We start from the raw sequence: 15,342 nt of genomic DNA on the forward strand, positions 1-15,342 counted from the left end.
GAATTTACATTCTTCCAATTCAAAACAGTGAAAATAGTATTTAAGACAAAAAGAGTCGAGGATGTGTTTATATAAATAAATAAAGTAAAAAGGAAATCACCGGCGAAGTTGTGAAAGACTGTCTTTGAGGAAAGTCACTACAATGTCTTTGCATGGAGGAACGTCACTACAATGTCTTTGCATGGAGGAACGTCACTACAATGTCTTTGCATGGAGGAAAGTCACTACAATGTCTCTGCATGGAGGAACGTCACTACAATGTCTTTGCATGGAGGAAAGTCACTACAATGTCTCTGCATGGAGGAACGTCACTACAATGTCTTTGCATGGAGGAAAGTCACTACAATGTCTTTGCATGGAGGAACGTCACTACAATGTCTTTGCATGGAGGAAAGTCACTACAATGTCTCTGCATGGAGGAACGTCACTACAATGTCTTTGCATGGAGGAAAGTCACTACAATGTCTTTGCATGGAGGAAAGTCACTACAATGTCTTTGCATGGAGGAACGTCACTACAATGTCTTTGCATGGAGGAAAGTCACTACAATGTCTCTGCATGGAGGAACGTCACTACAATGTCTTTGCATGGAGGAAAGTCACTACAATGTCTCTGCATGGAGGAACGTCACTACAATGTCTTTGCATGGAGGAAAGTCACTACAATGTCTCTGCATGGAGGAAAGTCACTACAATGTCTCTGCATGGAGGAACGTCACTACAATGTCTCTGCATGGAGGAACGTCACTACAATGTCTCTGCATGGAGGAACGTCACTACAATGTCTCTGCATGGAGGAAAGTCACTACAATGTCTCTGCATGGAGGAAAGTCACTACAATGTCTCTGCATGGAGGAAAGTCACTACAATGTCTCTGCATGGAGGAAAGTCACTACAATGTCTCTGCATGGAGGAAAGTCACTACAATGTCTCTGCATGGAGGAAAGTCACTACAATGTCTGCATGGAGGAAAGTCACTACAATGTCTCTGCATGGAGGAAAGTCACTACAATGTCTCTGCATGGAGGAAAGTCACTACAATGTCTCTGCATGAAGGAAAGTCACTACAATGTCTCTGCATGGAGGAAAGTCACTACAATGTCTCTGCATGGAGGAAAGTCACTACAATGTCTCTGCATGGAGGAACGTCACTACAATGTCTCTGCATGGAGGAAAGTCACTACAATGTCTCTGCATGGAGGAAAGTCACTACAATGTCTCTGCATGGAGGAAAGTCACTACAATGTCTCTGCATGGAGGAAAGTCACTACAATGTCTGCATGGAGGAAAGTCACTACAATGTCTCTGCATGGAGGAAAGTCACTACAATGTCTCTGCATGGAGGAAAGTCACTACAATGTCTCTGCATGAAGGAAAGTCACTACAATGTCTCTGCATGGAGGAAAGTCACTACAATGTCTCTGCATGGAGGAAAGTCACTACAATGTCTCTGCACTGAATGTCTCTGCATGGAGGAAAGTCACTACAATGTCTCTGCATGGAGGAAAGTCACTACAATGTCTCTGCATGGAGGAAAGTCACTACAATGTCTGCATGGAGGAAAGTCACTACAATGTCTCTGCATGGAGGAAAGTCACTACAATGTCTCTGCATGGAGGAAAGTCACTACAATGTCTCTGCATGGAGGAAAGTCACTACAATGTCTCTGCATGGAGGAAAGTCACTACAATGTCTCTGCATGGAGGAAAGTCACTACAATGTCTCTGCATGGAGGAAAGTCACTACAATGTCTGCATGGAGGAAAGTCACTACAATGTCTCTGCATGGAGGAAAGTCACTACAATGTCTCTGCATGAAGGAAAGTCACTACAATGTCTCTGCATGGAGGAAAGTCACTACAATGTCTCTGCATGGAGGAAAGTCACTACAATGTCTCTGCATGGAGGAAAGTCACTACAATGTCTCTGCATGGAGGAAAGTCACTACAATGTCTCTGCATGGAGGAAAGTCACTACAATGTCTCTGCATGGAGGAAAGTCACTACAATGTCTGCATGGAGGAAAGTCACTACAATGTCTCTGCATGGAGGAAAGTCACTACAATGTCTCTGCATGGAGGAAAGTCACTACAATGTCTCTGCATGGAGGAAAGTCACTACAATGTCTCTGCATGGAGGAAAGTCACTACAATGTCTCTGCATGGAGGAAAGTCACTACAATGTCTCTGCATGGAGGAAAGTCACTACAATGTCTCTGCATGAAGGAAAGTCACTACAATGTCTCTGCATGGAGGAACGTCACTACAATGTCTCTGCATGGAGGAAAGTCACTACAATGTCTCTGCTAACATGTGAGCTATGTTACCGCAACCTATTTTCTACGTCACCTTATACACTTCCTGGAAATGGGCAAGAGGTCAAATAGACACACTGTTTTAGTTATCAGTATCTTCAGCTTTCGTCACAATTTAATATGTTGTGAAAGCTGTTGTAAATGCATTGTAATGTTTTAAAAAAGAAATATAACTGACTTAATTTTGCTAGGAAGAGTAGCTGCTGCCTTAACCTCTTTCTGTTCTGGTTAGAGCCAGTTTGCGCTGTTCGGTGAAGGGAGTAGGACACAGCGTTGTATGAGATCTTCAGTTTCTTGGCAATTGCTCACATGGAATAGCCTTAATTTCTCAGAACAAAAATAGACTGACGAGTTTCAGAAGAAAGGTCTTTGTTTCTGGCCATTGAACCGACCCAATGTTGACGCTCCAGATACTCAACTAGTCTAAAGAAATCTAAATAAGGCCAGTTTTATTGCTTCTTTAATCAGAACAACAGTTTTCAGCTGTGCTATCATAATTGCAAAAGGTTTTTTTAATGATCAATTAGCCTTTTAAAATGATGAACTTGGATTAGCTAACACAAAGTGCCATTGGAACACAGGAGTGATGGTTTCTGATAATGGTCCCCTGTACACCTATGTAGATATTCCATAAAACAATCTGCCGTTTCCAGCTACAATAGTCATTTACAACATTAACAACGTCTGCACTGTATTTCTGATCAATTTGATGTTATTTTAATGGACAAAAAAAACTTGCTTTTCTTTAAAAAACAAGGACATTTCTAAGTGTCCCCAAACTTTTGAACGGTAGTGTACATTTAGTAATATGACCCAGGAATCAATCCTGGTGTTGCTAGAGCCGCGCTCTAAGAACTGAGGCGTATGATGTTGTTGTTGTCATGAATGATGTACTGCTGATAGCACCACAGGCTCTAAATGGCGGAATAGTATTTCTCCTAACACTTCCCCCGGATTCCACGTGCATTTTTATATTATTCTCATGGGGAAGTTGTTGTTTTTGCTTCTTCAAAAGATCAGACCTCATCAGATTAGATGTGAGGATGCCATGTACTCAATTCAATTTCAATTTAAGGACTTTATTGGCATGGGAAACACATGTTAACATTGCCATAGCAAGTGAGGTAGATAATAAACAAAAGTGAAATAAGCAATAAAAAATTAACAGTAAACAGAACAAAGACATTTCAAATGTCATATTATGTATTATCATGACTCAGGATATGACCCAGATGTAGACACCGGAGGCAGATAGTACAGTTCTCAGATCATTTATTATAAACACGGGGCAAAGGGCAGAATGAGGACAGGCAGAGGTTTGTGATCAGGTCAGAGTCAGGCAGGTACAGGGCGGTAGGCAGCCTCGGGGTCAGGGTGGCCAGAGGTTTGTGATCAGGTCAGAGTCAGGCAGGTACAGGACGGCAGGCAGGCTCGGGGTCAGGGTGGCCATAGGTTTGTGATCAGGTCAGAGTCAGGCAGGTACAGGACGGCAGGCAGGCTCGGGGTCAGGGTGGGCAGAGGTTCGTAAGCAGGTCAGAGTCAGGAAGGTACAGGACGGCAGGATTTGCCCCTTTTTTCAATTTTCACCTAACATGACATACCCAAATCTAACTGCCTGTAACTCAGGCCCTGAAGCAAGGATATGCATATTCTTGGTACCATTTGAAAGGAACATCTTTGAAGTTTGTGGAAATGTGAAAGGAATGTAGGAGAATATAAACAACAGATCTGGTAAAAGATAATACAAAGAAATCTGTTACGGTGTATAGGGCCTCAATAGGGCATTGGGCCACCACGAGTCAGAACAGTTTCAATGCACCTTGCCATAGATTCTACACGTGTCTGGAACTCTATTGGAGGGATGCAACACCATTCTTTCACAAGGGATTCCATCATTTGGTGTTTTGTTGATGATGGTTGGAAACGCTGCTCCAGAAGTGTTCAATTGGGTTGAGATCTGGTGACTGAGACGGACATGGGATATGGTCGAAATAGTTTTCATTCTCATCAAACCATCCAGTGACCACTTGTTCCCTATGCATGATGGCATTGGTCATCTTATTGCGTCATTCCCATGGTAGCCAAAATAATTGCCAAAATAATGGCCTGCCCAGCATGATCGGACACTAATTGCTTAGTTAACTCAGGAACCACACCTGTGTGGAAGCACCGGCTTTTAATATAATTTGTATCCCTCATGTACTCAAGTGTTTCCATCATTTGGGCAGTTACCTGTAGATTAGTATAAAACAGAAATGTACAAAAAATATATATATATATCTTATCAGGCCCATGGGCCGCTGGCCATGTATATATATTATTTTTTGTGCTTGTGTCAATTTCTACCAGCACACCCAACAACAAAAACTGTCCACCCCATCTGGCATTTGCCAAAATTGCCAGATGGCCAATCCGCCCCTGCAGCAACAGGCTGCACCCTCTCACCTCCCCATAGACCATCTGTTAAATAGGTTGTATAATGTCTGACATACAGAACGGCTAGCTTTCAGTTAATCGTCTGAAATCAGGAGATTTATTCCTTAGATATCGTATTGATGTGTTGAAGAATGGTTTTTATATACAGTGCCTTGCGAAAGTATTCGGCCCCCTTGAACTTTGCGACCTTTTGCCACATTTCAAGCTTCAAACATAAAGATATAAAACTGTATTTTTTTGTGAAGAATCAACAACAAGTGGGACACAATCATGAAGTGGAACGACATTTATTGGATATTTCAAACTTTTTTAACAAATCAAAAACTGAAAAATTGGGCGTTCAAAATTATTCAGCCCCTTTACTTTCAGTGCAGCAAACTCTCTCCAGAAGTTCAGTGAGGATCTCTGAATGATCCAATGTTGACCTAAATGACTAATGATGATAAATACAATCGACCTGTGTGTAATCAAGTCTCCGTATAAATGCACCTGCACTGTGATAGTCTCAGAGGTCCGTTAAAAGCGCAGAGAGCATCATGAAGAACAAGGAACACACCAGGCAGGTCCGAGATACTGTTGTGAAGAAGTTTAAAGCTGGATTTGGATACAAATAGATTCCCCAAGCTTTAAACATCCCAAGGAGCACTGTGCAAGCGATAATATTGAAATGGAAGGAGTATCAGACCACTGCAAATCTACCAAGACCTGGCCGTCCCTCTAAACTTTCAGCTCATACAAGGAGAAGACTGATCAGAGATGCAGCCAAGAGGTCCATGATCACTCTGGATGAACTGCAGAGATCTACAGCTGAGGTGGGAGACTCTGTCCATAGGACAACAATCAGTCGTATATTGCACAAATCTGGCCTTTATGGAAGAGTGGCAAGAAGAACGCCATTTCTTAAAGATATCCATAAAAAGTGTAATTTAAAGTTTGCCACAAGCCACCTGGGAGACACACCAAACATGTGGAAGAAGGTGCTCTGGTCAGATGAAACCAAAATTTAACTTTTTGGCAACAATGCAAAACGTTATGTTTGGTATAAAAGCAACACAGCTCATCACCCTGAACACACCATCCCCACTGTCAAACATGGTGGTGGCAGCATCATGGTTTGGGCCTGCTTTTCTTCAGCAGGGACAGGGAAGATGGTTAAAATTGATGGGAAGATGGATGGAACCAAATACAGGACCATTCTGGAAGAAAACCTGATGGAGTCTGCAAAAGACCTGAGACTGGGACGGAGATTTGTCTTCCAACAAGACAATGATCCAAAACATAAAGCAAAAGCTACAATGGAATGGTTCAAAAATAAACATATCCAGGTGTTAGAATGGCCAAGTCAAAGTCCAGACCTGAATCCAATCGAGAATCTGTGGAAAGAACTGAAAACTGCTGTTCACAAATGCTCTCCATCCAACCTCACTGAGCTCGAGCTGTTTTGCAAGGAGGAATGGGAAAAAATGTCAGTCTCTCGATGTGCAAAACTGATAGAGACATACCCCAAGTGACTTACAGCTGTAATCGCAGCAAAAGGTGGCGCTACAAAGTATTAACTTAAGGGGGCTGAATAATTTTGCACGCCCAATTTTTCAGTTTTTGATTTGTTAAAAAAGTTTGAAATATCCAATAAATGTCGTTCCACTTCATGATTGTGTCCCACTTGTTGTTGATTCTTCACAAAAAAATACAGTTTTATATCTTTATGTTTGAAGCCTGAAATGTGGCAAAAGGTCGCAAAGTTCAAGGGGGCCGAATACTTTCGCAAGGCACTGTACATGACTAATTTAATAGAAGAGAGAAAAAAACAATCACATGTCATATTTTTATGCTGTAAAGAACGTTTTGCACTGTGCCATGGTTATACATAATTACAGGGGAAGTACGTATGTCTCTTATTTCAGTTCCTAGGCCAAAACAGTGATGAAGTCAAAGCAGAATGCCAGTGTAGGGAACTAAGCTGTTACGAGACTGACAGGGAGACCCGAGGTGAGTTCCTTGGCATGAGGTTACGGTGATGTTTAGAGGGTGTTATAACATTCTACTAACTGTTACAGACTGGTGTATCAGACTGGTGTATCAGACTGGTGTATCAGACTGGTGTAACAGACTGGTGTAACAGACTGGTATATCAGACTGGTGTATCAGACTGGTGTAACAGACTGGTGTATCAGACTGGTGTATTAGACTGGTGTATCAGACTGGTGTATCAGACTGGTGTAACAGACTGGTGTATCAGACTGGTGTATCAGACTGGTGTAACAGACTGGTGTATCAGACTGGTGTATCAGACTGGTGTATCAGACTGGTGTATCAGACTGGTGTAACAGACTGGTGTATCAGACTGGTGTATCAGACTGGTGTATCAGACTGGTGTATCAGACTGGTGTATCAGACTGGTGTATCAGACTGGTGTATCAGACTGGTGTATCAGACTGGTGTAACAGACTGGTGTATCAGACTGGTGTATCAGACTGGTGTAACAGACTGGTGTATCAGACTGGTATAACAGACTGGTGTATCAGACTGGTGTATCAGACTGGTGTATCAGACTGGTGTAACAAACATAGAGCTATTGCTGTACTGGAACAGCTGCTCTGCATATTATCATAATCATCACTGGCTAAAATATTGTTTCTCATTGAGTTTACATTGATTGTTCCCATTGCCCAGGCATTTTAATGAACACACAGTTCAGTTTAGTCAACCTTCCAGGAGAGGGCAGTAATGATCCTCTGTGAAACATTCATCAGATCTTCACGATACATAGATAGAACATAGAGTTTTAGTTACCTATTACCTAAATACAGATAGATTACATAATAGATGTGTCTCCCAGGGGAGTCTCCTGTGTTTGGGTCTGATCCTCTGCTGTGTTGGGATCGGACCCTCTCCCAGTGAGCCAGCTGCAGGTCCCAGGTGGGAGACGGAGGGTCTTGAACAGGGTGGTTCTGAAGGACTTGCAGAGGAAGAAGTAGATGAGAGGGTCCAGGAGGGAGTTGAGGGAGGACAGCCAGAGTGTACTCTCCTTCAGCTGGAAGAAGAACAGCTTGAGGTTGCAGTCAAACAGGTGTACCCTCGTCTGGCTCAGGGTGTACGGTACGCGGGAGAAGTGGAACGGCACGAAGCACACAAAGAACACAGCCAGCACCAGGAAGACGTTTGAACTCACACTCTTCCTCCGGGGCTGGCGCTGCCCTTCAACATTACCCACACCAGTACCAGTGTTGTCTATGGCTCCAGTAGAACGGCATGCCCTGGTGCGGGCGTATGAACTGTACAGTTCTTTGGTGATGAGTGTGTAACACACTATCACTGTCACCAAGTTCCCCCAGAAGATTATCTGGGACACATAGTTGACCACCTCATGCCAGAGCAGCCCAGCCTCCGTTTTAAGAACGCTGCACTTGAAATAGGCCGAGGTGGGGCTGTGGCTGGTCAGGATCATGTTGGGCAGGGAGAGGGTCAGCAGGGAGGCCCAGATAGCCACAGAGAGCAGCTTTCTGTGGGTCAGACGGGCCATGTTGGTCATCTTGAAGGGCTGGAGGGTCTTCCTGCAGCGGTCGATGCTGATGAGGCCGAAGAAGAGGATGCTGATGTACATGGTGAGATAGAAGAGCACAGAGGAGACACGGCAGACAAAGACACGCAGACCCACGGACGCCATGTTGGAGTCAGACAGCACCTGAAGGAAAAACACATCTTTATTGTCTTTATTAAGGTTAGTGATTTAATGGCTTTAAAAAAAAAAAGTTTTTAAATAGTTGTATCAATATTATATTTATTATCTTTAGAATCAATACTTCCATTGTTTTTGTTATACACTTTATTCATATTATCTTCATTATCACTACTATCAGTATTACCAGTATTATCATTATCATTATTATCATTATGATAAAAAATATGATCATTATTATCATTATTATCAATATTATCATTATTATCATTATGATTAAAATTATTATCATTATTATCAATATTATCATTATTATCATTCTGATTTATTATCATTATTATCAATATTATCATTATTATCATTATGATTAAAATTATTATCATTATTATTAGTATCAATATTATCATTATTATCATTCGTATCAATATTATCATTATTATCATTAGTATCAATATTATCATTATTATTTTAATTATTATCAATATTATCATTATCGTTATTATCATTCTTATCATTATAATTAATATCATTCCTATCATTATCATTAATATCATGCACCTTGAAGGGGAAGGTGAGGGTCATGAGGACGTCGGCCACCACAATGTTCTTGAGGTAGATGATGAAGTGGGAGCGGCTGGGGATGCTGAAGAACACCCACACTGCCAGGCCGTTGAGCGACAGGCCCAACAGGAAGAGGAGGGAGTAGAGAACAGGAAACACCACCGTCTTCAGCACGTTGTCACGGGAACAGTTGCTGTTGGTGAAGTTGTTATTGACAGGGGTCAGGGCCAATTCTGTTGTGTTGTCCATGTCGAGGGCTGTGCTGTGTAAAGCAAAATAAAATAAGTGAAAGTTGCATAGCTCTTTATTCTTCCTAATTTCATCTATTAATACAGTCAGTTTATAATTATTATCAGTATTATCATTATCAATATTATCAACATTATCGTTATGATCAATATTATCGTTATTATCATTGTCAATATTATCAACATTATCGTTATTATCATTGTCATTATTATCAATATTAACATCATGATCATGATCATTATTATCAATATTATTAACATTATCATTATCAATATTATCATCATTATCGTTATTATCATTATTGTTATTGTCATTATCGTTATTATCATTGCATACTATTACCATCATCGTTTACTGTCAGGATGACTGGATTAGGGTTAGGGTTAGACAATAGAACTGCCCTCCCATTCAAAAAAGCTGTTTTTAATTTAATAAAAAAATGCACTTACAAAATGCACCTGTAGATGGACTTGAACCATGTACATCCATGAAGCCCTTACAATTAACAAAGCATAAATATTGAACTTTCAAAATTACATGAGGTTTAATATCTTATTCCCTGTTTTACATGTTCAACATTTTGTTTGTGTCCTGTTGACAGATGTTGAGTAATTCTGTCTCATGTGTCTGAGTGAACCCACCTGATGCTTCCCGCCCAGGGGAAGATTGAGTTAGTCTTCTTCTCTCTCGGCAGATTGGAATCGTTGGGTCGTCTACTTGAGATGCAGGCGTATAGGTTCTTCAAGTCAGTGAAATGAATGAAAATCCACCTCTCTCTATTTAAATATCTGTCAATCTGGTATGACTAGTACACGTGGGACATTCTTCCCCTCTTCTGCTTTTTGTTTCCTGTGGTAGACACGACAGCACAACAGCAACATCCTCCCATGAATGTTCTCCTGTTGCACAATCTGACCATCAATATATAGGTATGTTCAGTCATGGTCAATGCTGTTTCCATGCTGGGCATATGCAGGTGTGTGTGTGTGTGTGGGGGGGGGGTTTACTATGCCGAATACAATGGATGTTTTTTTGTTACCATAAGTGATTTATTTTTAATTTTAGATCTTTATTCAACAAGTTATTTCAATTTTTAAGCATATAACTGCACCCCTTATCATTGGCTGGACCAGACCAAGAATAACAAAAACACATGGCAAAAGGATGTCTTATGAGCCAGATCTTTTAAGGAAACATCACTGTCCCACTGTCCTCACAAATCTGTATGTTCTCTTCACTCTGCGGCTATACGACATCACAGATTGGCACAGGTCAAGAAAAACATAACGATGCACCCTACTGTGATGATCGTGTGACCAGGAAATGTGGGATAATGTGTGATCTAAAGAGCGCCGTGACAGTCCTGCCAATAACAACCCTATTATGACCTCACGGCCCTGGAATGTCTGCTTCTGGTTCTTTATGACATCACAACTCCACATTACATTAGTCCAGTTTCAAATGTTCACATATCCCTCCAGTCCATTAATTACAATGACGAAACAAGGTGAAACTGAGACAGGGGCTTGTTGCCAGGAGCAACGGCTTACCTAAAGAGATATACTTGAGTCAATGTTTCTGTCTCTCGGGTAATGTATTGTGTCAGTTACATAACTGTGCTTCTCCCCTGGATATAATGTTAGGGCTGCCAGACATGACTTCATCTCCTTCAGGACAATGAACGATGTATTTGGAAATGTTTCTATCTATTAAAGTTGAAATCCTAATAAAAGGCTGCCTCCAGATGAAATGGTCTGTAAATGCACCGTGGAGCCCAAGATATTACACATTCAGTCTTGGTTAGTTTAAAAATAAACTTTTGTCATATTAATTCAAAAATAATCTCCATGTTTGAATGCAGTACACACAGTCTTGTACAGCTAAAATTGTGGGGACAGAATTCAGTCCAATTCCACTTCAATTTGCAATTGGCATCGCACTGCACACCGTCCTACCCATCGGGACAAGAGGAATACCGACATACAGCTGAAGTCGGAAGTTTACATACACTTAGTTTGGAGTCATTAAAATTCGTTTTTCATCCACTCTACACATTTCTTGTTAACAAACTACAGTTTTGGCAAGTCGGTTAGGATCTGTCTGTCTGTCTGTCTGTCTGTCTGTCTGTCTGTCTGTCTGTCTGTCTGTCTGTCTGTCTGTCTGTCTGTCTGTCTGTCTGTGTCTCTCTGTCTGTCTGTGCTAGCTCCCTCAACAAAGCTCCCTCAAAAATGTTCCCTCAACAAAGCTCCCTCACCAATGCTCTCCCAACAATGTTCCCTCAACAAAGCTCCCTCAATAATGTTCCCTCAACAAAGCTCCCTCACCAATGCTCTCCCAACAATGCTCCCTCAACAAAGCTCCCTCAACAAAGCTCCCTCAACAAAGCTCCCTCAACAAAGCTCCCTCAATAATGTTCCCTCAACACTTCTCCCCCAACAATGCAGTTCATTCGTCAATATAAATAAAAACTATAAAACAAGTTAAGACAAAAATAACAAGTAGAAATAGGTAGTATGTTCTCCAACAGCCGAGGAGGATACCCAGTCTGTATCTGTTTTCCTTAGCATGGAGAGAGAGAGAGAGAGAGAGAGAGAGAGAGAGAGAGAGAGAGAGAGAGAGAGAGAGAGAGAGAGAGAGAGAGAGAGAGAGAGAGAGAGAGAGAGAGAGAGAGAGAGAGAGAGAGAGAGAGAGAGAGAGAGAGAGAGAGAGAGAGAGAGGACCTGAGACCTGAACAAAGAGTAAAGAGTGGCAGAATACCTGACCACTGTGACAGACCCAAACATAAGGACAGCCTTGACTATATACAGACTCAGTGAGCATAGCCTTGCTATTGAGAAATGACAAATGTATGACCATATTAGAGACACATTTTTCCCTCAGGTTACACAGATCCACAAAGAATTAGAAAACAAACACTATTTTGATAAAATCCAATATCTACTGGTTACATCGTTACAACACTGTATATACATATTATGACATTTGAAATGTATTTATTATTTTGGAACTTCTGTGAATGTAATGTTTACTGTTCAGTTTTATTGTTTATTTCACTTTTGTTTATTATCTACATCACTTGCTTTAGCAACGTAAGCATATGTTTCCCATGTCAATCAAGTCATTGAATTAAATTGAGAAAGAGAGAGAGAGGAGATGTGAAAGTATTTTCCTTAGGTCAGATAGAGAGAGACAGAGTGAAAAAGAGCCAGAGCGAGAGAGAAACAGAGAGAGGGGATGTGAAAGTGTTTTCCTTAAGAGAGAGAGAGAGAGAGAGAGAGAGAGAGAGAGAGAGAGAGAGAGAGAGAGAGAGAGAGAGAGAGAGAGAGAGAGAGAGAGAACCCAACTCACTCTGTTAAATGAGTCAAAACAGGAACATTTTACATCTGGCAAGAAATTAATAAGTAAATGATCTCAACAGAGAAAATCGTGTGTGCTACCTACAGTTGAAGTCGGAAGTACATACACTAAGTTGACTATGGCTTTAAACAGCTTTAGAAGCTTCTGATAGGCTAATTGATATTATTTGAGTCAATTGGAGGTGTACCTTTTTTATTTATTTTTTATTTCACCTTTATTTAACCAGGTAGGATAGTTGAGAACACCTTTATTTAACCAGGTAGGCTAGTTGAGAACACCTTTATTTAACCAGGTAGGCTAGTTGAGAACACCTTTATTTAACCAGGTAGGCTAGTTGAGAACACCTTTATTTAACCAGGTAGGATAGTTGAGATCATCTTTATTTAACCAGGTAGGCTAGTTGAGAACACCTTTATTTAACCAGGTAGGCTAGTTGAGAACACCTTTATTTAACCAGGTAGGCTAGTTGAGATCACCTTTATTTAACCAGGTAGGCTAGTTGAGAACACCTTTATTTAACCAGGTAGGCTAGTTGAGAACACCTTTATTTAACCAGGTAGGCTAGTTGAGAACACCTTTATTTAACCAGGTAGGCTAGTTGAGAACACCTTTATTTAACCAGGTAGGCTAGTTGAGAACACCTTTATTTAACCAGGTAGGCTAGTTGAGAACACCTTTATTTAACCAGGTAGGCTAGTTGAGATCACCTTTATTTAACCAGGTAGGCTAGTTGAGAACACCTTTATTTAACCAGGTAGGCTAGTTGAGAACACCTTTATTTAACCAGGTAGGCTAGTTGAGAACACCTTTATTTAACCAGGTAGGCTAGTTGAGAACACCTTTATTTAACCAGGTAGGATAGTTGAGAACACCTTTATTTAACCAGGTAGGCTAGTTGAGAACACCTTTATTTAACCAGGTAGGCTAGTTGAGAACACCTTTATTTAACCAGGTAGGCTAGTTGAGAACACCTTTATTTAACCAGGTAGGCTAGTTGAGAACACCTTTATTTAACCAGGTAGGCTAGTTGAGAACACCTTTATTTAACCAGGTAGGCTAGTTGAGAACACCTTTATTTAACCAGGTAGGCTAGTTGAGAACACCTTTATTTAACCAGGTAGGCTAGTTGAGAACACCTTTATTTAACCAGGTAGGCTAGTTGAGAACACCTTTATTTAACCAGGTAGGCTAGTTGAGAACACCTTTATTTAACCAGGTAGGCTAGTTGAGAACACCTTTATTTAACCAGGTAGGCTAGTTGAGAACACCTTTATTTAACCAGGTAGGCTAGTTGAGAACACCTTTATTTAACCAGGTAGGCTAGTTGAGAACACCTTTATTTAACCAGGTAGGCTAGTTGAGAACACCTTTATTTAACCAGGTAGGCTAGTTGAGAACACCTTTATTTAACCAGGTAGGCTAGTTGAGAACACCTTTATTTAACCAGGTAGGCTAGTTGAGAACACCTTTATTTAACCAGGTAGGCTAGTTGAGAACACCTTTATTTAACCAGGTAGGCTAGTTGAGAACACCTTTATTTAACCAGGTAGGCTAGTTGAGAACACCTTTATTTAACCAGGTAGGCTAGTTGAGAACACCTTTATTTAACCAGGTAGGCTAGTTGAGAACACCTTTATTTAACCAGGTAGGCTAGTTGAGAACACCTTTATTTAACCAGGTAGGCTAGTTGAGAACACCTTTATTTAACCAGGTAGGCTAGTTGAGAACACCTTTATTTAACCAGGTAGGCTAGTTGAGAACACCTTTATTTAACCAGGTAGGCTAGTTGAGAACACCTTTATTTAACCAGGTAGGCTAGTTGAGAACACCTTTATTTAACCAGGTAGGCTAGTTGAGAACACCTTTATTTAACCAGGTAGGCTAGTTGAGAACACCTTTATTTAACCAGGTAGGCTAGTTGAGAACACCTTTATTTAACCAGGTAGGCTAGTTGAGAACACCTTTATTTAACCAGGTAGGCTAGTTGAGAACACCTTTATTTAACCAGGTAGGCTAGTTGAGAACACCTTTATTTAACCAGGTAGGCTAGTTGAGAACACCTTTATTTAACCAGGTAGGCTAGTTGAGAACACCTTTATTTAACCAGGTAGGCTAGTTGAGAACACCTTTATTTAACCAGGAAGGCTAGTTGAGAACACCTTTATTTAACCAGGTAGGCTAGTTGAGAACACCTTTATTTAACCAGGTAGGCTAGTTGAGAACACCTTTATTTAACCAGGTAGGCTAGTTGAGAACACCTTTATTTAACCAGGTAGGCTAGTTGAGAACACCTTTATTTAACCAGGTAGGCTAGTTGAGAACACCTTTATTTAACCAGGTAGGCTAGTTGAGAACACCTTTATTTAACCAGGTAGGCTAGTTGAGATCACCTTTATTTAACCAGGTAGGCTAGTTGAGAACACCTTTATTTAACCAGGTAGGCTAGTTGAGAACACCTTTATTTAACCAGGTAGGCTAGTTGAGAACACCTTTATTTAACCAGGTAGGCTAGTTGAGAACACCTTTATTTAACCAGGTAGGCTAGTTGAGAACACCTTTATTTAACCAGGTAGGCTAGTTGAGAACACCTTTATTTAACCAGGTAGGCTAGTTGAGAACACCTTTATTTAACCAGGTAGGCTAGTTGAGAACACCTTTATTTAACCAGGTAGGCTAGTTGAGAACACCTTTATTTAACCAGGTAGGCTAGTTGAGAACACCTTTATTTAACCAGGTAGGCTAGTTGAGA

At 40.8% G+C, this 15,342-nt stretch overlaps 1 protein-coding gene across 1 annotated transcript; it reads right to left on the reverse strand.

Moving 5' to 3' along the window:
* Positions 1-5,018: 5,018 nt before the first annotated feature.
* LOC118394772 (P2Y purinoceptor 12-like) lies at positions 5,019-9,994 on the reverse strand. Its single transcript, XM_035788312.2, has 3 exons — positions 9,878-9,994; positions 8,985-9,249; positions 5,019-8,432 (listed from the first exon to the last, which is right to left on the reverse strand). Exons 2-3 carry the CDS (start codon positions 9,234-9,236, stop codon positions 7,563-7,565), a joined length of 1,122 nt encoding a protein of 373 aa, XP_035644205.1. The 5' UTR covers positions 9,237-9,249; positions 9,878-9,994; the 3' UTR covers positions 5,019-7,562.
* Positions 9,995-15,342: the final 5,348 nt, after the last annotated feature.

The sequence above is a fragment of the Oncorhynchus keta genome, chromosome 1 (assembly GCF_023373465.1).
Source record: "Oncorhynchus keta strain PuntledgeMale-10-30-2019 chromosome 1, Oket_V2, whole genome shotgun sequence".
Taxonomy (NCBI): domain Eukaryota; kingdom Metazoa; phylum Chordata; class Actinopteri; order Salmoniformes; family Salmonidae; genus Oncorhynchus; species Oncorhynchus keta.

What these genes read in the sequence shown, in the direction of transcription:
- LOC118394772 (XM_035788312.2), bottom strand. Translation starts at nt 9,236, where the DNA reads ATGGACAACACAACAGAATTGGCCCTGACCCCTGTCAATAACAACTTC. An exon ending in CCCTCACCTTCCCCTTCAAG is followed by an intron (nt 8,433 to 8,984) that starts GTGCATGATATT and finishes TTTTTCCTTCAG; the next exon opens with GTGCTGTCTGACTCCAACAT.